The sequence below is a fragment of the Gorilla gorilla genome, chromosome 10, assembly GCF_029281585.2.
Source record: "Gorilla gorilla gorilla isolate KB3781 chromosome 10, NHGRI_mGorGor1-v2.1_pri, whole genome shotgun sequence".
Taxonomy (NCBI): Eukaryota; Metazoa; Chordata; class Mammalia; order Primates; family Hominidae; genus Gorilla; species Gorilla gorilla.
Window position 1 is genome coordinate 126,072,559 of NC_073234.2, and position 26,267 is coordinate 126,098,825.

A 26,267-nucleotide genomic window follows, 5' to 3' on the forward strand; every position below is an offset into this window, starting at 1 on the left:
GAGACCAGCCTGGCCAATGGTGAAACCCCGTCTCTACCAAAAATACAAAAATTAGCCGGGTGTGGTGGCAGGCACCTGTAATCCCAACTACTTGGGAGGCTGAGGCAGGAGGATAGCTTGAACCCAGGAAGCAGAGGTTGCAGTGAGCTGAAATCATGCCACTGCACTCCAGCCTGGGTGACAGAGCAAGACTCTGTCTCCAATCAATCAATCAGTGGGAGGACAGTTGGCTGGGCACAGTGGCTAATACCTGTAATCCCAGCACTTTGGGAGGCTGAGGTGGGTGGATCACCTGAGGTCAGGAGTTCAAGACCAGCCTGACCAACGTAGTGAAACCCTGTCTCTACTAAAAATGCAAAATTAGCCAGGCGTGGTGGCAGGCGCCTATAATCCCAGCTACTCGGGAGGCTGAGGCAGGAGAATTGCTTGAACTCCACAGAAAGTTCAGTTCCCTTCGCTCGTCTGTGAGGACCACCCCAGCTCTGCTTCCTCCCTGCAACCACACCTGGAGACTATCAGCAGCGGGCTAAGGCCAGGACAGGCAGGTATTTTGGGCATCACTCCACAAGAGAGACTGAGGCCCCCAGCATGATGGGTCTCCATGAGGCAGGGGAGCCTCTGGCACTGAGTGTTCGCAGAGTGAACAGATGAGTGTTTTTTCTGTCTCCGTTATTTACCCTTTATTTACTTTTTTTGTGTGTGGTAAAATTTGCATAACGTAAAATTTACCATTTTAAAGTTGGCGTAAAATTTAGTGGCATTCAGTCCATTCACAAGGTTGTGTAACCATCACCACTATAATTCCAGAACATTTTCATCTCCTCAAATGGAAACACTCCCACCTGTGGCAGCCGCCAATCTGCTTCCTGTCTCTATGGATTTGCCTGTTCTAGACGTTTTGTATCAGTGGAATCCTACACTCTGGCCTTTTGTGTCTGGCTTCTTTCCCTCAGCACCATGTTTTCAAGGTTCATCCACATTGTGGCATGGATCAGCACTTCTTTGCTTTTGATGTTGGACTCATATTCCACTGTATGGATAGAACACATTTGGTTTAACACTCATCCATTGGTGGACCTTTTACTTTTGGATCATGGCTCTTTTCTCCCTGACAACTTGAGATCTGCCTACCGCATTCCCAGCACGGTACAGGGTCCCCGGCACGTGGTAGGTGCTGGGCAAACACTCGTAGAATGAATGAGGCAGTGGCCAAATGGGCTTAGCCTGGCCGCCTGCCTCACATTCCCTGATGGCTCTCCTGCCAGCTCTGGGTATCCCGGACTCCTGCCCCACCTACCTGAAACCTGTGGGAGCTGAACAGTTTCCTCAACGTGCCCCTGAAGTCAAGGGGGGCCCTGGGTGCGGGGCCAGGGGCAGGGGCAACGTCAGGGGCTGCAGCTCTGCCTTCCTCGCCTGAGACTGGTGTGGGTGGCGGCTGCTCCTCCTCCTCCTCGTCCTCTTCATTCTCCCATTTCTTGTAGTTGATGTTCCAGGCATGGTAGTCGTCTCCCACGACCGTGAAGTGCCTTAAGAACTTGCTCATCCTCTCAGCGGGAGCCACCTTGGCCCTGCGGGTGACTGCCTAGAAGGCGGGGACAGAGAGCAAGAGCTTCAGGCAGTTGGCCACTCAGAGCCCACATGGCCCAGGCCGGGCCAGGCCACTGCAGGTGAAGATGGTCCCGGGTGCTTAGAACCCCCTGCAAGCAGAGACCATGAGGTCACGGTGGTTTCTCGTGCTTTTATTTTTGGAATCCAGGGTCTCAGTGTCTATGAGGCAACAGGAAACTCCTGCCCCCAGCAGGCCTGTCACTGTGGTCTGGTTGGCAGTAACCAACGGAATCAGTACTGCAGCCCGGTCCCAAAACACCCGCCACGGGCCCATGTGTGAATACCGGAAGGGCCGCCCCAAGGTTCAGAGACATCACAACCTGGAAACTGGAGGGGCCAGTGGGCAGGGCGTGGGGAGGAGAAGCCAAAAGTAAAAGTACCCAGAGTTTCATAGAGAAGTCACGAGATCCCCACCCATCACGCCACACATCCTGACAGGCATGTGGCAGATGGACATTTTCCAAGTTCAGCCAGTGCTATTCACATGGACAGTTGTTTAAAGCAAAAGCAAATATCCCTGTGCCCTCTCTCCACTTTACCCAACTTGCCCTACCAGGTATCAAATTTACATAAAGTTAAATAATTGAAATGTATAGGTATGAGTGCAAGAGCAGGCTACATGACTACTGGAACAGGAAGAGAGAGCCCAATGGAAGAGAGAGCCCAATGTCCCTGAGGGAGCCTAGACGAGATGGGGTGGCCGTCCAGACTCACGGGAAAGAAAGGCTGGAGAGGCTGGGACACCTGGCTTTGTCAATAGGAAAAAAAAATCCATTCCCCACCTTGCTCCCCACACAGAATACATGTGAGATGCACTTACATGAATGTGTAAAGTGTATTTAAAAAGGAACAACTTAAAAAGTCTTAGAACAAAATACAGGCCAGTAACTTCATGAACTTAGGATAGGAAAAGATTGCTTAAATAACACAAAACACCACAAAATAGGGTGCGCATGGTAGCTCATGCCTATAATCCCAGCACTCATTCCATGGGCTAAGGCAAGTGGATTGCCTGAGGTCAGGAGTTTGAGACCAGCCTGGCCAACATGGTGAGACCCCATCTCTACAAAAAATACAAAAATTAGCTGGGTATAGTGGCGCATGCCTGTAATCCCAGCTACTCAGGAGGCTGAGGCCCCAGAATCGCTTGAAGCTGGGAGGCGTGGGTTGCAGTGAGCCAAGATCACGCCACTGCACTCCAGCCTGGGCAACAGGTTGAGACCCTGTCTCAAAACACAAACAAACAACACAAAAACAAACACAAAATACATAGATTTGACTGCATCAAAACTAAAAGCTTTACTATGACACACCGCCCCCCCCCCCCCACACCCTACAAAGTTAAAAGACATACTACAGACTGGGATAAATATTTGCAATGTATGTGATAGACAAAGAGTAACCAGAATATATAAAGAAATCTTATAAATCAAAAAGAGAAAAGCTCCATGGAAAACTGGGCAGTGGACGTTAACAGGCAGGTCATGTAAGAGAAAACTCAAATAGCCAAGATGCTTATCCCCAATAATACTCAGAAAAACGCAGAGTGAAGTAACAATAGCACATCTTTTCACTCCTCAGGTTGGCAAGAGTCTTAAAGTCTACATCAAATATCGGTGACGGCGTGAAGCAATGGGTTCTCTTGAACGCTGAAGACAGAAACAGGCACCAGCACCATCATTTTGGGGAGAAATTTGGCATGATCTTCTCAAGTTGAAGTGGTATGTATCTTTCTGAATGATCTAGTGATTCTATCCCTACATAGGGTCCAAAGAGAAACTTGGGCACATGTGCTCAAATTGGTGACATGTTCAAAAATGTTCACTGCAAATATTCACCTAGTTGGGCAGGTGTGGCAGCTCACACCTGTAATCCCCACACTTTGGGAGGCTGAGGTGGGAGGATTGCTTGAGCCCAGGAGCTGAGACCAGCCTGGGCAATATGGCAAGACCCTGTCTGCAGAAAAATAAAAAAAATTAGCCAGGCATGGTAGCACACCTGTAGTCCCAGCTACTTGGGAGGCTGGGGCAGGAGGAGTGCTTGAGCTTGGGAGGTCGAGGCTGCAGTAAGCCATGTTCTCCAGTCTGGGCAACAGAGTGAGACGCTGTCTCAAAAAAAAAAAAAAAAAAAAAGAAAAAAATTTATCTACATGTGGGAGATAGAGGAATGAATATTCTCTGTTCATGTAATGGGACACTATACAGCAGTTAAAATGAATTAACTGCATCTCAGTATGTCACTGGTGATGCCCATGTGTACCCACTCGGCAGCACTGAATACAGTAGAACAATCACTTCTTTCTTCAAATGCTTCCTTCATTGGCTTCTGGGATGCCACAGTCTCCTGGTTTTCCTCCTACCTCAGTGGTTGTTTCCTGTTAGTTTCTTTTGGCCAGTGGATATCTTAGAGGAAGACCTTACATTTAATTTTCTTTTCTTTTTTTTAAAAAGAGGATCTCACTTGTCACCCAGGCTAGATGCAGGGGTGCGATCATAGCTCACTACAGTCTTGAATTCCTGTGCTCAAGCAATTCTCCTGCCTCAACCTCCCGGGTAGTTTGGACTATGGCACACTATAACGTGTCTGGCTAATTAAAACAATTATTTTTTTTAGAGATGGGGTCTTGCTATGTTGCCCAGGCTGGTCTTAAACTCCTAGGCTAAAACAACCTTCCAGCCTCAGCTTCCTGAGTAGCTGGGATTACAGGTACATGCCACTGTGCCTGGCTTACATTTAAGTATTAAGTATAACTGTATACCCAGCACCTAGAAAAATGCCTTGCACTTAACAGACACTCAAAAATACTGAAATGTTTGTTAAGCAACAATGAATCTAGCAGTGTGGATAGCTCCTAAAAAATGTTGACTGTAAAAGAAAGATATGGAAGAATAAGAACAATGTCACACCACTTAAGTAAAAATGTTAAATATATGGAAAATATTATATATTGTTTTGGAATGTGTAAAAGCATGAGTGTAAACATACACAAGAATGAGATTTCTGCTTCTGGCCTTATTACACTATAGAGTAACTAGTAACAGATTATCCCTCCTGCCATAACCAATTATAAAACTGGATTAAAATATGTGAAATTTACTGTGATCCCTTAGAGAAGAAAAATGAATGAGGCAAACCCTACAATCACCCTGGCTTTGTGCCTGGAGGTACTTTCTGGACTGTGAAGGCAAAGACTATAGTTCAAAGCTATTGAGTCTCCCTCCTCTTGTGAATCTGCTTGGCAATGTACCAGAAATAGGAAAGGTATGCAGAGGAGGGGACCCCAAAATATGGACTTTGGCTGAGTCCTAAACATCGTGTGTGTGGAACAAGATTTCATGAGGCAGGGAAAAATATAACTTTCAGGAAAAAAACTCCTTGGGGTGCTGTGAGCTGAACAACTACCGGAGATTACATAGGACTGGGTTGGGAGATATGTGAGTTCCCAACAGCCAGAGTAGAGAGACCTCGTTGAACACCCTAAGCATTCAACAGAAATCCCAGAAAAATCATGCCTTATGAGTAGACCTAATCTAGCTTTATAGGAAGGGCCACATTACACTCATCCCAACAAAGCTTAAAAATAAGCCTTGAAATGAACAAGCTGATCCCCAAGTAAATTTACTGCCTGTTGGAACAAAACTCAATACTTTATTAGGAAGACAACAACATAAACTCAACATCATAGATGCATACTGTCTAGCATACAATTAAAATTACTAGACAGATAAAGCTGAAAAATGTGGCCCACAACTAATAAAAAAAATCAGCTAATAGAAGATTCAAAATGGTTGGGTGCAGTGGCTCATGCCTGTAATCCCAGCACTTTGGGAGGCCGAGGTGGGCAGATCACCTAAGGTCAGGAGTTTGAGACCAGCCTGACCAACATGGAGAAACCTCGTCTCTACTAAAAATACAAAATTAGCTGGGTGTGGTGGCACATTCTGTAATCCCAGCTACTTGGGAGGCTGAGGCAAGAGAATTGCTCGAACCTGGGAAGCAGAGGTTGTGGTGAGCTGAGATCATGCCATTGCACTCCAGCCTGGACAACAAGAGTGAAACTCCATCTCAAAAAAAAAAAAAAACTAAAAATGTACAGAGATAATAGAACTGGCCAAGAAAGACTTGAAAACAGATATTACAAATATATTCAAGGATTTCAAGGAAAACATAAACTTAATGAGGGAACAAATAAAAATCTTAATACAGAAATGGAATCTACAAAAAAGATCCAGCTGGCTAGGCATGGTGGCTCACTCATGTAATCCCATCACTTTGGGAGGTTGAGGTGGGCAGATCACCTGAGGTCAGGAGTTCAAGACCAGCCTGACCAACATGGAGAAACCCCATCTCTACTAAAAATACTAAATTAACTGGGCATCGTGGCACATGCCTGTAATCCCAGCTACTCAGGAGGCTGAGGCAGGAGAATCACTTGAACCCGGGAGGTGGAGGTTGCGGTAAGCCGAGATCGCACCATTGCACTCCAGCCTGGGCAACAAGAGTGAATCTCCATCTCACAAAAAAAGAAGGAAAAAAAAAAAAAAGATCCAGATGGATATTTTAGAACTGAAAAGTATATATACGAAATGAAAAATCACTGGATGGGCTTAACAGCTGATAACATATTACCAAAGAAAAGATCAATGAGGCTGGGCACAGTGGCTCATGCCTGTAATCTCAGCACTTTGGGAGGCTGAGGCGGGCGGATCACAAGGTCAGGAGATTGAGACCATCCTGGCTAACATGGTGAAACCCCGTCTCTACTAAAAAAAAATACAAAAAAATTAGCCAGGCATAGGGGCCAGCGCCTGTAGTCCCAGCTACTCAGGAGGCTGAGGCAGGAGAATGGCGTGAACCCAGGAGACGGAGGTTGCAGTGAGCCGAGATCATGCCACTGCACTCCAGCCTGGGCGACAGAGTGAGACTCCGCCTAAAAAGAAAAGAAAAGATCAATGAACTTAAAGACAGGGCAATAAAAAACATCAACTGGAAACACAGGGAGAAAAAAAGCTGAAAGGAAAAATAAACAGAGCCCCAGGGACCATATCTACTAGTTTAACATATGTGTACTTGTAGTGCATGGCCCTCCAGGAACTGGCATCTCTCCTTCCCCACAGCCTCCTCGCCACACTCCAGCCACCCTTCTGTCCCTCTGATGCTCCACACTGAGCCATCACACAGGCTGTTCCCTCAACCTGGAATACTCTTCTCCCCAATCCGAGCTTCGCTTACTCTTGCTTATGCTTGAAATGTCAGCTAAAATGTCAGTTCCTCAAAGAGGCCCTCCCTCACCCCTAAAATCTAAATCAGTTCCCCTCCCATTTATAACCTCTCCTCCCACTTTTCCTTCAAGAGCCCTCATCCTAGTTTCTAACTAGAAACTGTTATGTGCAGCCACATATTTTTATCCCTCCTCACTAGCATTTACCTCGCATGAAGGCAGGGTCTGTGTCCCCTGAGTCTTGTGTGACACCTGACCTTGAGCAGAAGCCCATCATGCAGCTGTTGGCTGAGGGCACTGGTACCTCCTCTCCCATGCTGGGCTCGTCTCGGCCGGACCAAACATCTCTGGACTCCCAGGGCTGGCCAGGGCCAGCGCCAGGGTATACTGAAGCTCTCCAGGCAGCCACTGGCCATATTCCTTTCTTTTTGAGACAGTCTTGTTCTTGCTCCCCATGCTGGAGTGCAGTGGAGTGATCTCGGCTCACTGCAACCTCCGCCTCCTGGGTTCAAGTGATTCTCCTGCCTCAGCCTCCCGAGTAGCTTGGATTACAGGCGCTGCCAACACACCTGGCTAATTTTTGTAATTTTAGTAGAGACAGGGTTTCACCACGTTGGCCAAGCTGGTCTCAAACTCCTGACCTCAGGTGATCCGCCCGCCTCTGCCTCCCAAAGTGCTGGGATTACACGCGTGAGCCACCGTGCCTGACCATAATTCCCTTTTTTGAGATAGGGTCTCGCTCTGTCACCCAGGCTGGACTGTAGTGTGCGATCACGGTTCACTGCAGCCTTGACCTCCCGGGATCAAGCGATCCTCCCACAAAAGCCTCCTGAGTAGCTGGAACTATAGGCACATACCATCACACTCGGCTAATTTTTTGTATTTTTTTGTAGAGGCAGGGTTTTGCTATGTTGCCCAGGCTGGTCTCAAACTCCTGGGCTCAAGTGATCCACCCGCCTCGGCCTCCCAAAGTTCTGGGATTACAGGCATGAGCCCATGCCCGACCCCACACTTTCCTTTGGAAACACCTTACCTGGCAGACAAGAGCAGCCTGTCCTATTTCTCAGTAGTGTAGGAACCTCAAGGTACTTTGCAAAAACTGTATTTATATTTTACAGAAGAGGAAATTTTTCTTTCTGAAACCTTGCAACTGGTGAAGAAGCAACTTTTAGTAATTTGGGATGAAAATATCTAGGGCACTCAGCAGAGCAGAAAACATTTCTGGTTTTCAGTCAAAAGTCTGTCATGCCAGAAGCAGAAAAGCTCCAGAAAAGGGCAAAGATAGGGTTGATCAAGAGAATGTGGTGGGCCTCAGCAGCTTCACCATGCACCCCAGACTCCTAGCATTCATGGACAGACTGATCCTGCCACCACGCCCGGCTAATTTTTGTAATTTTAGTAGTGTGGCATACAGAGCACCTGCCTCGGTGCCTGGCTCAGAGCAGCCCCCAGCTCTGGAAGTGCCAGCTATGATCATCCCTTAACAACAAAAACTCACCTGGGCATGGTGGCTCACACCTGCAATCCCAGCACTTTGGGAGGCCAAGATGGGCAGATCACTTCAGGTCAAGAGTTTGAGACCAGCCTGACCAATATGGCGAAACCCCATCTCTATTAAAAACAAAAAAAAAATAGCCAGGCGTGGTGGTGGGCACCTGTAATCCCAGCTACTTGGGAGGCTGAGGCACGAGAATTGCTTGAACCTAGGAGGCAGAGGTTGCAGTGAGCCAAGATCATGCCACTGCACTCCAGCCTGGGCGACAGAGTGAGACTGTCTCAAGAAAACAAAACAAAAAACCCCAAAACTCTTCTCCTCCAGCTTCATCACCATCCTTGGATATTTCATTTCTCTGCCCACTGCCTGCCTCTGCATCCCTCAGGCTGTTAAGTTACATGAGCTGATACAGCCGCTTTGTGGCTTAAGTGACACTGAGCTGTGTTTCTGTCACTTATAACCCCAAAAGTCTACAGGTGGAGTTGCTGATGCGGGACACCCCCACAGCTCCATCTCCCATGCAAGAATCCTTGCTGTCCCCACTGTACCCTGATGCTCCTCTGCGGTCACCTTTCCATATCAAAACCTGTGACCGTGGCTCCAACCTGCCTGACTGTCCCACACTCTTTGACGCTGTTGAATCTGCTCTGCTTGGCAGTCTCGCCCCCTGCTTCTCCTGCTATCTCTGGCCACCCTCCTCAGCTTCCTGTACCATGTCCCTGCCCCACACCAGGAGTCCTGGAGACCTCAGCCTTGACCCTGTCCTTGGGCCGGTGACTCTCTCTTTGGGGGCCTTAGCACAGCTGTGTTCTCGGTGCCGTTCACATTCAAATCAAAGACTCCAGTCTGATGTTCAAGATCCTGCTGGGTCATTGGTTTGCTGTGACCCAACTGACCTGATTTCTTACCTTTCTCTCCCAGTCCACTCCTCCTTCCACATCCCCTAGGGCACGCTGTCACTTACCTGGCTGCCCAGGCCAAGAACAGAAAATCGTCCTTGGCTCCTCCTTCTCCCTCACACCCCATCGGTTTCACTTCCTGAACCTGGCTGGCACTCCATCGTCCCCTCTCCCTCACCAGAACCTGCCCTGACCCTCCCTCCACCTGCCTGCAGCCAGGGTCCTCCTTCTCCAATGCCAACCTGACTGTGTCCCTGCTGTGCAGCGACCTCCATGCCCACAACTGCCTTCAGGATCAAGTCCCAGCTCTCTTGGCTTCTCCAGGCCCTGGTCTCCCTGCCAGCCTTATTCCGTCCTAGCACCCTGCCTCTGCCACCCTCCAGCCACATGGAACTTGCAGTTCTAGAGCGGACCACGCTCTCTTGCTTCCAGGACTCCGCATGGCCTGTCCCCATCCCATCTATCTTCCAGGTCTTACACCTAGATTTTACCTTCCCTGGGAGGCCTTCCTTAATTCTCCCTCACCCCAGTTGGGGTGTAGGTCACGCTGTCTTAACAACCACTGAGACACTGTCCCCACCACACTGGGCTGCGAACGCTGGGAGGGCAGAGACTCTTCCTCAGTCACAGGGAGAGGCTCAAGAAGTGGTTAAGAGGCCGGGCGCGGTGGCTCAAGCCTGTAATCCTAGCACTTTGGGAGGCCGAGACGGGCAGATCACCTGATGTCAGGAGCTCGAGACCAGCCTGACCAACAGGGTGAAACCCCATCTCTACTAAAAATACAAAAATTAGCCAGGCATGGTGGCACATGCCTGTAATCCCAGCTACCTGGGAGGCTGAAGCTGCAGCGAGCCAAGATTGCGCCCCTGCACTCCAGCCTGGGTGACAGAGCGAGACTCCATCTCAAAAAAAAGAAAAAAGAAATGGTTAATAAATGAATGGATTAACAAAATCTTAGGCACTACTCCTTCAAGGTAAACATATTGCTGACCTCTTTTACAGGTCTTAGACCAGAAAAACTACCATCTGGGAGAGAAGGGGAAAGTGAAAAAGACAGACCTAGAAGCGAAGGAGAGAAAAGCATTTTGTGGATGCCTATTTTTACAGGCTCGGAAGCCGCCATCTGTGGGAGGGGGAAAGTCCCTAGTTCATTGTTATCTGACAATCGGAGAAAAAGGTACTTTTTAAGAAAGTCAGCCAACTCCCAACTCCCATGGCCTGATGTCCCTTCAGTTTGCATTTCCCTGTTCCCTCCCAGAGCTATTTTGGGGGACTTGATTTGCATATTAACTACCACCCTCACCCCAAAACTCTAAGACACAATGGCAGCAACGTGTATTACTATGGTTGCTTATTTTATCACACCTCATATCATCTCAGCATGCTGCTAACTTCCTTCCATGCACTATTTCATTTCAATTCCTAACAGCCCTGAGGTTGAGGCCATCCTTTAGGGTCCTGGCGAGGGGGAGCCTTGTCCAAGGTCACACACTGTGGGGAACTGGAAAAGCAGGATCTGCCCCTGGGCTCCATGACTTGGAGAAACAAGTTCTAGAAAACACAGCTGACAGAAAGCCAGGCAGCCAGTGACCGGAGAGCCACCTGCTCAGAGGGTGGAGTAGGTGGAATTGTGCACACCCCCCTAACAATTCCTGTCCCCCTGGACCCTTAGAATGTGACCTTATTTGGAATGTAGGTCTTTGCAGATGTAACTAAAGATGATAAGATGAAATCATACTGGATTTAGGGTGGGCCCTAAATCTGGTGATTGGTGTCCTTATAAAAACAGAAAAGGGGCCAGGCACGGTAGCTCACGCCTGTAATCCCAGCACTTTGGGAGGCTGAGGTGGGTGGACCACTTGAGGTCAAGAGTTCAAGACCAGCATGGCCAACATGGCGAAACCCCATCTCTACTAAAAATATAAAAATTGGCCAGGCGCAGTGGCTCATGCCTGTAATCCCAGCACTTTGAGAGGCCAGGGTGGACAGATCGCCTGAGGTCAGGAGTTCAAGACCAGCCTGCCCAACACAGTGAAAACCTGTCTCTACTAAAAATACAAAAATTAGCCGGGCGTGGTGGTGGGTGCCTGTAATCCTAGCTACTCAGGAGGCTGAAGCAGGAGAATCGCTTGAACTCGAGAGGCTGCAGTGAGCCGAGATCATGCCATTGCACTCCAGCCTGGGAGACTGAATGAGACTCGGTCTCAAAAACAAAAAAGAGAGAAAAGGACACACAGAGGGTAAGGTCACGTGAAGATCACAGAGGTCAGAATGATATGTCCACAAGCCAAAGACTGCAGGCAACACCAGAGGCTGGGATGGAAGAGGCCTGGGACACATCTCCCCATCCCAAAGCCTCCAGGAGCCAGTCCTGCCAACACCTTGATTTTGGGCTTCTGGTTTCTGGAACTGGTGAGAATGAGTTCCTGTTGTTGAAGCCCCCCAGTTTGTAGTAGTTTGTCACAGCAGCCACAGGCAACCAGGACAGAGGGTGTGTGCCTGAGTTAGCCAGGATGGTCTGTAGGCCAGGTACTGTCTTTCCCTTTATCTTTCCGGGCCACACATTTGTCCTGGACTCCAAGGAGAAAGCCGACTTCTTCAGGGCCCAAAACCACTTGGAGAAAGCCTGATTCTGCAGCCAACAACAGTGACAGCGGCTCCTTTTGCTCAGAGCCCACAGGTCACACCACCTGCTGTCGCTTGATACTTTTAATACTCCTAAGAAGTAGGCAGGAAGGGTAGGTGAAGTCTCTCCATTTTGCAAAAGGGAAACTGAGGCCTGGGGAGGAGAGACCGCTTGCCTGAAGTCACACCGTGCCACACATTTTGGCAGGGTGACAGAGGCAGAGGGAAGTGGGCACTCCTGTATGCCAGCTGTTGGGCATGTAAATGGGTGTATTCTTCCTAGGAGGGTAACAGGGCAGTTCCTTTCATCTTTTGAAAAAATATTTGAGTCTCTCTGATGTGCCAGGCTTGGGGACAAAGGAGGGGATTGGCCCTAAACCAATTTATATCAAAATTTTATTTCCTTTTTATTGAGATGGGATCTCATTTTGTTGTTCAGGCTGGAGTGCAGCCGCAAACTCCTGGGCTCAAGCAATCCTCCCGCCTCAGCCTCCCAAGTAGCTAGGACTACAGGTGTGTGCCACCATGGCTACCTTGGTTTCTATCAACATTTAAAATGTCCTTATTGCTTGACTTTACAAGAGACTCCCACGTGCACACAGGTGCTTGCTCCAGTCCTGCTTCAAGAGCCCTAAACCGGAAACCAGCTCAAAGTCTGTTGCCCAGGACACCATGGAAGACCCATACCACAGAGCACCACACCACTGTGTGGCAGGCCTGTAGACCTCACACACCCACAGGGAAAGGGGTCCTCAAGCTACGATTATGGGAAAACTGACAAAATCAACCCCAACTCCCAGGAGGAGAGAGGGACTGGGTTGGTGGGTGAAACTTTGCATTTTTTTTCTAATAGGTTTGGCTGATACCAAACCTATTAGATATGATTTGGTTTGGCTGTGTCCCCACCCAAATCTCAACTTGAATTATCTCCCAGAATTCTCATGTGTTGCAGGAGGCACCCGGGGGAGGTAATTGAATCATGGGGGCCAATCTTTCCCATGTGATTCTCGTGATAGTGAACAAGTCTCACAAGATCTGATGGGTTTATCAGGGGTTTCTGCTTTTGCTTCTAATTTTCTCTTGCTGCTGCCACATAGGAAGTGCCTTTCACCTCCTGCCATAATTCTGAGGCCTCCCCAGCCATGTGGAACTGTAAGTCCAATTAAACCTCTTTTTCTTCCCAGTCTCAGGTGTGTCTTTATCAGCAGTGTGAAAACTAATACAGTAAATTGGTACCAGTAGAGTGGGATGTTGCTGAAAAGATACCTGAAAATGTGGAACCAACTTTGGAACTGGGTATCAGGCAGAGTCTGGAATAGTTTGGAAGGTTCAGAAGAAGACAGGAAAGTGTGGGAAAGTGTGGAACTTCCTAGAACTTGTTGAATGACTTTGCCCAAAATGCTGATAGTGATCTGGACAATAAGGTCCAGGCTGAGGTGGTCTCAGATGGAGATGAGGAACTTCTTGGCAACTGGAGTAAAGGTGACTTTTAGCATGTTTTAGCAAAGAGCTGGCAGCATTTTGCCCCTGCCATAGAGATTTGTGGAGCTTTGAACTTGAGAAAGATAATTTAGGGTATCTGGCAGAAGAAATTTCTAAGCAGTAAAGCATTCAATGCCTGCTGTTAAAGGCATTCAGTTGTGTAAGGGAAGCAAGGCATAAAAGTTTGGAAAATTTGCAGCCTGATGATGTGATAGAAAAGAAAAACCCATTTTCTGGGGAGAAATTCAAGCCAGCTACAGAAATTTCCATAAATAGCAAGGAGCCTAATGTTAATCCCGAAGACCTTGGGAAAATGTCTCCAGGCCATGTCAGAGACCTTCACAGCACCCCCTTCCATCACAGGCCCAGAGGCCCAGGAGGAAAAAGTGGTTTCATGGGCCTAGGGACTTGGTGCCCTGTGTCCAGCTGCTCCAGCTGTGGCTGAAAGGGGCCAACATACAGCTCAGGCTGTGGCTTCAGAGGGTGGAAGCCCCAAGCTTTGGCAGCTTCCACGTGGTGTTGAGCCTGCAGGTGCACAGAAGTCAAGAATTGAGGTTTGGGAACCTCTGCCTAGATTTCAGATGTTTGGAAATGCCTGAATGCCCAGCCAAAAGTTTGCTGCAGGGGTGGGGCCCTCATGGAGAACCTCTGCTAGGGCAGTGCAGAAGGGAAATGTGGGGTGGGAGCACCCACACTGAGTCCCTTCTGGGGTATCACCTAGTAGAGCTGTGAGAAGAGGGCCACAGTCCTCCAGACCCCAGAATGGTAGATCCACCAATAGCTTGCACCATATACCTGGAAAAGCCACAGACACTTAATGTCAGCTCATGAAAGCAGCCAGGAGGTGGGTTATACCCTGTAAAGCCACAGGGGCGGGGCTGCCCAAGACTATGGGAACCTACCTCTTGCATCAGCCTGACCTGGATGTGAGACATGGAGTCAAAGGAGATCATTTTGAAGCCTTAGAATTTGACTGCCCCACTGGATTTCAGACTTGCATGGACCCTGTAACTATTTTGTTTTGGTTAATTTCTCCCATTAGGAACAGCTGTATTTACCCAATACCTGTACCCCCATTGCATCTAGGGAAGTAACTAGCTTGTTTTGATTTTTACAGGCTCATAGGCAAAAGGGACTTGGTTTGTCTCAGATAAGACTTTGGACTGTGGACTTTTGGGCTAATGATGAAGTAAGACTTTGGGGGACTGTTGGGAAGGCATGATTGGTTTTAAAATGTGAGGATATGAGATTTGGAGGGGTCAGGGGCAGAATGATGTAATTTGGCTGTGTCCCCACCCAAATCTTAACTTGAATTATATCTTCCAGAATTCCCATGTGTTGTGGGAGGGACCCAGGGGGAGGTAATTGAATCATGGGGGCCAATCTTTCCCATGCTATTCTCGTGATAGCAAATAAGTCTCACAAGATCTGATGGGTTTATCGGGGTTTCTGCTTTTGCTTCTCTCTCATCATCTCTTGCTGCCACCATGTAAGTGCCTTTCGTCTCCTGCCATGATTCTGAGGCCTCGCCAGCCATGTGGAACTATAAGTCCAATTAAACCTCTTTTTCTTCCCTGTCTCAGGTATGTCTTTATCAGCAGCATGAAAACAAATACAAGGTTTATCCCTAAGAAATTGCCATTTTTGGAGTGAGATCCAGCCTGCAGGGAGTTAAGTGGTGAATGAAGTATTTAGTGGAGGTGGGAAGAGAAGGAACCAATATACTCATAACTGGAATCCCTGAATAAGGAAATGAGATTAATAGACTAGAACAAAGATATAATTCAAGAAAACTTTTCTGATATAAAAGAGGACTTAAAAATGCCATCTTTGTAGATAAAAACTAGAAGAAATTGATAATTTCATATGATTCAACCTAATATATACCTGTTTGCTGTTTTAATTTATTATGCTATACATATGTTCATGTAGCATTGTTAAAAAACAAACATAAAGCTGGGTGCGGTGGCTCATACCTGTAATCCCAGCGCTTTGGGAGGCCAAGGCTGGTGGATCACCTGAGGTCAGGAGTTCAAGACCAGCCTCACCAACATGGGGAAACCCCGTCTCTACTAAAAATACAAAAATTAGCCAGGCATGGTGGCGCGTGCCTGTAGTCCCAGCTACTTGGGAGGCTGAGGCAGGGGAATTGCTTGAACCTGGGAGGCAGAGGTTGCAGTGAGCCAAGATCGCGCCACTGCACTCCGGCCTGGGTGACAGGGCAAGACTCCATCTCAAAAGAAACAGAAAACCAAAAAAAAAAAAAAAAAAAAAAAAAAATCATAAGTAAGTGATAAAGCCAGCACAGGAACTCAAGTCCACCAGCTTTGTTCTTTTCTCTGCCAATACAGAGAAAAAAATGGCAGAAAAGTAGATTTTTTTTTCAGCAACAAAAATGACATTTTAGAGATGGGACTGGGAGTGGTGGCTCATGCCTGTAATCCCAGCACTTTGAGAGGCTGAGGTGGGTGGATTGCTTGAGCCCAGGAGTTCAAGACCAGCCTGGCCAACATGGTGAAACTCTATCTCTACTAAAAATACAAAAATTAGCTGGGGGTGGTGGTGGTGCATGCCTATAATCCCAGCTACTCGGGAGGCTGAGGCATGAGAATCACTTGAACCTAGGAGGCAGAGGTTGCAGTGAGCCGAGATAATGCCATTGCACTCCAGCCAGGACAACAGAACAAGATACTGTCTCAATCATAATAATAATAAAATAAATAAATAAGAGATGGGATCAAGGTTCTGAGATGCAGTCTTACCTCCCTTAGCAGAGGAGCAAACTGAAGCCTGCAACATGGTAACCACCACCTGTCAGTGGACAGTCCACAGACTTGCAGCCGGGTGTGCTGCTTCCTGGTCCAGGGTCTTAACACCACCCAGGCAAGGCCAGAGCGGCTGTCCCCAGTCCTAGCTTCACTCATCCTCCCCTATAGCCCTGTCCAGCATTAAGCCTGGTGCATTTCAGCAACTAAATGACCCCTGATCTGCCACCTACTTCCCCCACCCTCTGCCACTGCCCTGGCCAACCCCCTGCCTCACTTGGAGGCTGTCGCAGCTCCTCTCTGCTCTCTCCTTCCCTGCTGCATTCTCCATCAGCTGCAGGAGAGCATCCCTCCAAGCATGACTACATCACTCCCTGTGCAGAAAAGGGCCAGCCCAGTGGTCCCGAGGCTGCCTTCCTCAGACAGGCCTGCCTGGCCTCCACTGGCATCTGGGAACTCGGACTTCTGGAAAATTCCCACCATTCCCTGATAAGAGCAGCTCATTGTGCCTAGACTGCTTGTGGAAACAGCATGGTTTATGCTGAACTCCTACTTTCATTTGGAGAGTATGGAATTTTTCTAAGTGCCAGGCAGAGGGTACCTCTGTGCCCAGCTCCAGTGAAAACTCTGGGCATTGGGTCTCTAAGGAACTGCTCTGTTTGCAAACACTTCACACATCTTGTCACAACTCCCTGCTGGAGGAAATAAGTGTGACCCCAAGGACCTCTGCCCCCAACCCAGGAGAGGGCTCTGGAAACTTGTGCCAGGTTTCTTCTGAACTTCACCCCACGTGCCTTTTCCCTTTACTGATTTTAATTTCAATCCTTTTGTGGCAATTAATCTGAGCCAGGAGCACATCTGCATGCGAGTCCTACAGGTCCTCCTAGTGAGTCACTGACGCTGGGCATAGGGTCTCGGGAACCCTGACACACTCCCTTGTTTAAAACTTTTGGCTGTGTGCAGTCACTCACACCTGTAATCCCAGCACTTTGGGAGGCTGAGGAGGATCACTGAGTTCAGGAGTTCAAGACCAGCCTGGGCAACAGAGTGAGACTCCGTCTCTACAAAAAAATCTAAAAATTAACCAGGTGTGGTGGTGCTCGCCTCTAGTCCCAGTTACTTGGGAGACTGAGAGAGGGGGATCGCTTGAGCCCAGAATGTCGAGGCTGCAGTGAGCTGTGATCGTGTCACTGCACTCCAGCCTGGGTGATACAGCAAGACCTTGTCTCTTAAAAAAAAAAAAAAAAAAAGACACCAATGCCTCCCAGAAGCCCACTCCTGTTTTGCACGCTCTATCTAGCCTCTGTCTGCCCATCTTCTCACCTTCCCTCTCACCTCTCTCCCCACTCTGGCCACATTGAGCCTTTCATACTTGGCTGGTTTCTCCAACCACAGGACCTTTGCACACGTGACTTCTTTTGCGTAGAATGTGCAACCCCCTTTCACCCTGTCCTCTATCATCTTCTTCATCCCAGCTCTCAGGAGCTGGCCAGGCCTTCCCCATCACACTCTCATGTGGCCCAGCTGTTCACAGCATGACCTCTGTGCCTGGCAGACCACAGGCTCCTGCTAAACATACCTCCTGGATGATGGAAGGTGGAATGAAACCCCTGAGCAAATCTCTTCTCTGTGGGGAGGCAAGAGGACTCCAAGCAGCAGGCTCAGCTGCCCCCAGCACTTCTCCCCTCCTGCCCCAGGGGATCCGTGTTCTGAGGAAGGCCTATTTTTAAAATCAGGGAAGTCTTTAAATAAGTGTAGAAACTTTTCCTTCTCTAGGGTGGGGAGGAAGTCTGAGGTTCATGAAAACAACCACCGTGACAGCTGATCAGCTCTGGCAGGAGGAGCTGCTTACAGGCTGAGGGGCTTAACTGGCAGCCCAGGTTCCCCTAAAGCCATGCTCCCCAACTGTCTCCTTTTCTATAGGGTTAGGAACCCTCCTGCCTGATAGATGAGCCAGTCAGCCTGGTGAGATGATGGCAGGGCTGCATACAGACTATATGGGACATATTTACAGGAGTAGGAACTGTAATCATTCCAACTATCCCCAGAATACCTGCTATTTAATATTTTCTGAGCTCTGTGCAAAGACCTTCATTAACATACTGTAACAAGCCCATGAGGCGGGGACTGCAATGTCTCTGTTTATGGATGAGGAAACTGAGAACAGAGAGACCAGTGACTTGCCCCACGTCACACAGCCAGCGAGAAGCAAGGCTAGGATTCCAACCCAGGCTGCCAAGCCCAGCTCCCCCTCCTCCTGCGGGACCCCTCATGAACACTGCCCAGCCCTGCACCCTCCTCACAGCTGGGGAAGCCCCATGCTGGGAAGGGAGTTTGGAGCGGTGTTTCTCAATAAGAAATCACATTTCATACCCTGCCTCTCAGTACACACTGACTTGTGTACACACATTCTATAACTAGCACTGAAGTTACTATGTGAGGCGCTCTTATATTCCATTTCATTCTATTTCTTTTCTTTCTTTTTTTTTTTTTTTGAGACAGGGTCTCACTCTGCCACCTAGGCTGGAGGGCAGTGGCATGATTAGGACTCACTGCAGCCTCAACGTCCTGGGCTCAAGAGATCCTCCCACCTCAGCCCCAGAAGTAGCTGAGACTACAGGTGTGCACCACCACGCCTGGCTAATTTTTTGTATTTTTAATAGAGATGGGGTTTCTCCATGTTACTCAGGCTGGTCTCAAACTCCTGACCTCAAGTGATCCACCTGCCTTGGCCTCCCAAAGTGCTGGGATTACAGGTGTGAGCCACTGCACCTAGCCCTATTTCATTTCTTAAAAGGTCGACTGTAGCCCACTCAATGGATTTCAGGACTCACCAATGTGTTGAGTTTAAAGACACAGTTTTGGGGGGGACACGCTCTGCCTATTTCCCTGGGAATGACTGAGAGGGGAGTCTGGTCCAAGCCTGTGACTTCAGTCATGTCAACCAGGAGCAGGGGCTGTGCTATTTGTTTTACAAAAGTGTAGAAAGAAAAAAGAAAAAGTTACCCAGGTAGAAATGAAGAGCTGCCACCTGTGTGACTAGGTCACCTGAGCCAATATCTATTGATGCTTTGGCCATGGAAACCACAGGACACAGAGCTGGGCTATCCCTCTTTCCTCCTTCTGCAGAGGGAGGGGCTGCCTAGGCCAGGCTGCACGTTGGAATCACCTGGCAGCTTTAAGGCACCCCAAAACCTGAGTCCTGGGCTCAGAGCTTCCAATTCAACCCATCTGGGTGTGGTCTGGGTGCTGCGGTGGTCGATGTGCAGCCGAGGTGGGTAAGGAACCCCAGTTGCACCAAGGGCCTCTGCATGCCTCATGCGAAATAAGCCCAGGAGCTGCAGGGATTTCTACACACACCTGGCTCTTAAGTTCCCCAGAGGTGGCTGCTGAGTGCAGTCACCTGTGCTGAGGAACAAGGTCAGCTGAGGGCTGAAAAGCCAGTTCATCCTCATGACAGAGCCAGCAGCTCCCATGTCTTAAATGCAGGCTCGAGCCAGGCACCCGGCTAAGTGTTTTCCACACGCAATCTTGTTTAACCCTCACCTCAACTCTGTGAGGTACTGTGATCATTCCCATTTTACAAAAGAGGAAAACTGAAGCTTTGGGAGGTGGCAGGGGGCAGAGAGGGGCTCTGAGGAGGGCCGATGAGGCTATCTCAGCAGAACTGCAAGCCAGGTCTGCACCATGGCTACAAAACCCCACCAGTTTCTCTCCTAACACTGCTGTTTTCCTCTCAGAAACAAGGAGAGCTGACACTCAAAAAGCTCTAAAAGCAATCTCATTAAGACAACTTTTTTCCAAAACACAATTAATTCCATAAGGGCAGATCATGAAAAGGAACATGTTCTTCAAACCAGTAAGAGGCTTATTTGCCACAAGCGGTCCTGGCTCTTTCCCCAGCCCCCCAGCAATGTCCTCCTGACAACACCCTCTCAGGCTAGCCTCTGTGTGATGACAAACAGGCTCCAGGCTCCAGGTTCCAGGCCCCGGGAGTTCCCCAAGGTGTGTCCCTGGTTCTGCATTGCAATCCCTACTTCCCTTGCTGTCTCTATGCCCTGGTATGGGCTTCTGACAAGGTCCTCACCCACCAACTCATTCCTGCAACCCCCAGCCTGATTTGGAACCCCCAGACTCAAATGCATATCCCCAGCTTGACCTGCTGCCATTTACCCCATGAACAGACATATAGCCTTGATCTATTTATTACTATTGTGAAAAAAGGAACAAAAGAAAGGGAAATAAATTCATAACAATCCCTGCACACCAAACTTATGTATCATCTACCCATCTACCTCTTTCTCTCCCACCTGTCTATATCTTTTACAATTATAATCAAAGACAGTGGGCCAGGTGCGGTGGCTCATGCCTGTAATTCTAGCACTTTGGGAGGCTGAGGCAGGTGGATCACTTGAGGCCAGGAGTGCGAGAACAGCCTGGCCAATATGGAGAAACCCTGTCTCTACCAAAAATACAAAACAAAACAAAAAAAACTAGCTGGAGATGGTGGCGCACGCCTGTAATTCCAGTTACTAGGGTGGCTGAGGCCCAAGAACCATTTGAACCCAGGAGACGGAGGTTGAAGTGAGCCGAGATTGCACCACTGCACTCTAGCCTGGAAGACAGAACCAGGCCCTGTCTCAAAAAAACAAAAAAAGACAGCAGACAATTTTCTATCTTATTTTTTACCACTATATGCGTCAGATTTGCACCTGTTCAGAGGCCAGGAAACTTACCAAGGAGTCAAATGATCTCATTATTGCATTTTGCATGTTTTTAAACCATTTTGGATGGTTTTTAATCCAATTCTAAGACCACGTTTTCTCACATTTTAATGCCTCTGAAATCTGGCTGGGCCTGACAATTGATCGGTTTCAGCCTTGTGTTACTTTTTATCACAGTAAATGGCAGCACATGGTTTTGCTTTTTTTCTTCATAGTACATAAAATAAGGTGCATGCACAGTGTTGTCTCATGTGCTAAGAAACATGGTGCCATAAATTGTACTTTTTCCTTTTTATGGGTTCTTTTCCCATAAGTGAGATGACCAGGCTTGAATATGGATATTTTCAAGATTCTTGATACACATGGTCAAATTTTGTGTCTAGAACAGTGGCATGGGTTGACCCAGTCCCCCGTGATATGTATGAGTGAGCTGGTTTCATCACAGTCTAATCAGCATTAAGCATTTCCGAATGTTCTTTTTGGTTTGCCTAATTTAATAGGGAACTACAAATGAAGGAAAAGCATGAACAGTTCCCACTTAACCTTTCTTCCATGCTGACTCTCTTATGAAGGATACCTGGAGCTCCTGGGGCTCCTAACTCTTACAGTTACCAGGGTCATCAATTTGATGAAATACACAATCACCATCATCATCATCATCATCATCCCGTGGTCATTCTGACCCTCACATTTGCTTCTCAGACTCTGCCCCACTCACCCCTGCTGCTGCCCTGAGCTTCCTGCTCTGCCCTCGCCAGCTTGGCCTGGCTAGGCCCCCAGAACCTCAAGATGAACAGCTGATGTGAAAGTCAACACTTCCTTTCTACCTTGCCCCCAATCTTCACAACCAATGCCCCCCAAATCCAACAAACCTGCACCTCACATATCAAAGACACAGTCTATTTCCTACTTGAGATGGCCATAAGATACAGGAGGAAAGCATTTCCTCTGGAGTCAGGCCAGGTTGAAATCCCAATTTCTGTTTTTTTTGGAGACGGAGTTTTGCTCTTGTCACCCAGGATGGAGTGCAATGGTGCGATCTTGGCTCACTGCAACCTTTGCCTCCCAAGTTCAAGCGATTCTCCTGCCTTATCCTCCTAAGCAGCTGGGATTAGAGGTGTGCGTCAGGATGCCTGGCTAATTTTTGTACTATTAGTAGAGATGGGGTTTCACCGTGTTGGCCAGGCTGGTCTCAAACTCCTGACCTCAGGTGATCCAGCTGCCTCGGCCTCCCAAAATGCTGGAATTACAGGCGTGAGCCACCGTGCCTTTGCCTCCTAAGTTCAAGCAATTCTCCTGCCTCAGCCTCCCTAGTAGCTGGGATTACAGGCGCATGTCACCACACCTGGCTAATTTTTGTATTTTTGTAGAGATAGGGTTTTGCCATGTTGACCAGGCTCATCTTGAACTTCTGAACTCAAGTGACTTGCCCACCTTGGCCTCCCAAAGTGCTGGGATTACAGGCATGAGCCACCACACCTGGCCTAAAATCCCATTTCTGCCACTTTCTAGCTGTGTGATCTTGAGAAGTGACTTTACTTCTCTGTGCCCAAGCCCTGTATGGGCTCAGTACTTGCCTAACATTCTGAGACCACTGTACTATCAAATCTTCCCGACAATCCTGCAGGGGCAGGGGTGGTAAATAATCTTTTCACTATTTTCCAGATAAGGAAACCGAGGCTCAGGGAATTGAAGGGCGCACAGTTATTTTGTGCCTAAGGACACATAGTTATTAACATGCACTGTTCGAGACCAGCCTGACCCACATGCAGAAACCCCATCTCTACTAAAAATACAAAGTTAGCCAGGTGTGGTGGTGCATGCCTGTAATCCCAGCTACTTGGGAGGCTGAGGCAGGAGAATCGCTTGAACCTGGGGGGTAGAAGTTCTGGTGAGCTGAGATCGCACCATTGCACTCCAGCCTGGGCAACAAGAGTGAAACTCCATCTCAAAAAAAAAAAAAACAAAAAAAAAACCGCACATAGTTATTAACATACAGAGCTAGGATTCAAATGGTCTGATGTGGAATATCAGGCTACTTGGAGGTTTTGTGAAGTCCTTTTACAGCTTTTCATCATTTTGATTTTAAATATTTCAGTATAGTGGAAACACCTGAACAGGGAGTTCTCCCTCTCCTGTTTGAAACACCAAACAGAATTATCCTCTCAAGGCTGGGATATCCTCTAATGCTGCAAGACCACAGAATCCATTACCTTTTCGTCCCAGGTGGCCATGTCCCTGTTGCCTCTGGATCTGAAAAATAAGAAGACATTTGTCCAGATCTATCATCTTGCTGCCATCTACCTTTGTATGTGCTCTGTAATCCTTTCTTACAAATTAGTTTTAAGTTAGTTTAGTTTTAACTGTGCCCGAAATTAGTGTAAAGTACAAAGTGTATGTAGGAGGGCATACATCCTGGATATAGAGCCAAATGAACTGAAACAGGGACTCAAACAAATACTTATTTGTACACGAAAGTTCATAGCCTTTCACAGCATTCTTCTCAAAAGCCAAAAGGTGGAAACGACCCACTTGTCCATCAATGGATGAATGGATCAACAAAATGGGTCTGTCCACACAATGGAACGTTATTTGGCCATAAAAAGAAATGAAGGGGGCCAGGTGTGGTGGCTCACACTTGTAATCCCAGCACTTTGGGAGGCCAAGGTGGGTGGATCACCTGAGGTCAGGAGTTTGAGACCAGCCTGGCCAACATGGTGAAAACCCGTCTCTACTAAAAATACAAAAATTAGCTGGGCATGGTGGTGGGGACCTGTAATCCCAGCTACTTCAGAGGCTGAGGCAGGAGAATCGCTTGAACCCAGGAGGCAGAGGTTGCAGTGAGCCGAGATCGTGCCACTGCACTCCAGCCTGGGCAACAGAACAAGACTCTATCTGAAAAAAAAAAAAAGGAAAAAAAAAAAGAGAGAGAAATAAAGTATTGATACTTATTACAATGTAGATGAACCTCAAAGATACCATGCTAAGTGAAAAAAGCCAGACATAAAATGTCACATATTGTATGATTCCATTGATATGAAATGTCCGGAACAGGATATGAAATGTCCAGAACAGAACAAGCAGATTGGTGGTTGCCAGGGGCTGGGGGCAGGGAAGGATGGGGAGTGACTGCTTAATGGATTAGGGGGTTTCCTTTTGCGATGATGAAAATGTTCTGTGCAGCTAACAAGGTATTTTTTAAAAAGCAAAATGATATATTATTAATTTTAATACAAAGAAAAACAGTGAAAATGTTCTGATAGAGGTGAAAGCCGCACACTGTGAAATGTACTAAATGCCACTGAATTATTCGCTTTAAAACGGTTAGCTTTACATTATGTGAATTTCACTCCAATTGAAAAAAGACAGACATTACAGTGTTGGGGTTGCTCTGAAAAACAGTAAAACCTTCTGAACACCCACCACTAGCTACATCAGTGAATGCACCTCTGAGCAGCAGGAGCTGCTAGTGCTGTTGAGTATTCACATATGGACGTGGAAAGACGCCAGCTGCAGAGCAAACAGAGGAGTCACATTATGGCAGAGTCTACAGGATGACCCCATCTAAGTCAAAAGAAATACAGATGCTTTTTTTTTGGTCCGTAAGGATCACTCTTCGCAGTGGTTATCTTTGGAAGAAAAGGGAGTGATCTGGGTGTGGGGCTTTCCTTCTCTGCTTCTGGGAGGCGTGAACTTTTACAATGAGTAGGTGTTACTTTAAAACGTTATTTTTAACATAGGTGATCTATGCATGTAGTAAAAAATTTAAATTATACAAAAAGATATTCTATGACAAGTCAGTCTCCCCTCTACCCATTATCCTTCCCAGAAGCGGTCGCTCTGACCCTCTGACCAGTTTCCTACGTCGCCTTCTGGAGTATTCTATGCCCTCACAAGCACATGAGTAGATACTCTCCCCCAACCTTCTATTTTTTTTTTTTTTGTAAACAAATGTGAACCCACATACTGCTGTGAACCTTATTTCCCTTCAGGGTGTGGTAGGCAAAATAATGCTCCCCTTCAAAGATGCACATACCCTAATCCTTGAACTTGTATATTACTTTACATAGCAAAAAGGATTTTGCAGACATGATTAAGTTGCAGCTCTCAAGATGGAGGGAATGATTTTGGATTATCCTAGTGGACCCAATGTCATCAGAGGGGTCTTTGATAAGTGGAGGCAAGAGAAAGAAGAGATTGTGAGGACAGAAGCAGAGGCTGGAGTCAGAAAGATCTGAAGATTCAGTGCTTTAAAGATGGAGGATGGGGCCTCAATCCAAGGCATGTGGGCCCCTCTAGAAGTTGGGAAGGCAAGCAAACAGATTCTCCCCCAGAGCCTGCAGCAGCAACACAGCCCTGCCCATACCTTGACTCGAGCCCACTGAGACCGATTGTGGACTTTTGACTTCCAGAACTGTAGCATAATAAATGTGTGTTATCTTAAGCTGCCAAGCTTGTGGCCATTTGTTACAGCAGCCACAGAAGACTAACACAGTATCTCAGAGGTGGTTCTATGCCAGTGTGTCCTGTATGAAGTGCACGCCTTGTCACGGCTGCACATGAGTCCCCTGTAGGAATGTGTTTAATCCTACTAGTGATGGACACTTACGGTTGTTTCCAATCTCCTCCCACCCCAGTGCTTCAATAAATAACCCTGCACACCCTTTTTTTGTTGTTGTTTTGTTTTGTTTTTTTTTTGGAGCTGGGGTCTCACTCTGTCACCCTGGCTAGAATGCAGTGGTGCGATCAGAGCTCACTGCAGCCTCAAGATCCTGGACTCAAGCGATCCTCCCACCTCAACCTCCCGAGTAGCTGGGACTATAGGCACACACTACCAAGTCCAGCTAATTTTTGTAGAAAGGGGGGTCTCACTGTGTTATCCAGGCTGGTCTCAAACTCCTGAGTTCAAGTGATCCTCCTGCCTCAGCCTCCCATGGTGTTAGGATTATAGGCATGAGCCATTGCACCTGATCCCTCTATGTAACTTCTATAATATTTTTTTTCCCCTGAGACAGAGTCTCGTTCTGTTGCCTAGGCTGGAATGCAGTGGTATGATCTCGGCTCACTGCAACCTCTGTCTCCCAGGTTCAAGCGATTCTCCTGCTTCAGCCTCCTGAGTAGCTGGGATTATAAGTGCCCACCACCACGCCCAGCTAAAATTTTTTTTTGTATTTTTAGTAGAGACGGGGTTTTGCCATGTTAGCCAGGCTGGTCTCGGACTCCTGACCTCAAGTGATCTGTTGCCTCAGCCTCCTAAAGTGCTGGAATTACAGGCATGAGCCACCGTGCCTGGCCTAATTCTAAAAAATTATTTTGCAATAAACTTTCAAGAAAACTTTAAAAAGGTTCTTTCTCTCCCCACAGTTACATGCTGAGGGTGCAAGGGACTCTTAGACTTTCTCGCTGGTTGACTGGCAGAGCAACTTCTGGACCCAGCAGAGTTCAGCT

The 26,267-nt window shown here is 47.7% G+C and overlaps 2 protein-coding genes across 8 annotated transcripts in view; one reads left to right on the forward strand and one right to left on the reverse strand.

The window, feature by feature from the left end:
• The window catches only part of TCTN1 (tectonic family member 1), a 58,998-nt gene extending 45,967 nt beyond the window's left edge, over nt 1-13,031 (forward strand). For both annotated transcript variants that reach the window (XR_010129417.1, XR_010129421.1), the window contains 2 exons: nt 3,190-3,329; nt 10,226-13,031. The gene's annotated coding sequence lies outside the window, so the exon portion shown is untranslated. The remainder of the gene's footprint in view (nt 1-3,189; nt 3,330-10,225) is intronic.
• The window catches only part of HVCN1 (hydrogen voltage gated channel 1), a 40,765-nt gene that overhangs the window by 11,131 nt on the left and 3,367 nt on the right, over nt 1-26,267 (reverse strand). For 4 of the 6 annotated variants that reach the window (XM_063694329.1, XM_063694327.1, XM_063694328.1 and 1 more), the window contains exon 3: nt 1,298-1,582. In XM_063694329.1, the coding sequence (XP_063550399.1) occupies nt 1,298-1,543 (246 nt within the window). In that variant the 5' untranslated portion in view covers nt 1,544-1,582. Of the gene's footprint in view, nt 1-1,297; nt 1,583-23,032; nt 23,073-26,267 lie in introns of all 6 variants that reach the window. The other 2 variants (XM_019038648.4, XM_063694326.1) reach the window with 1 other exon arrangement.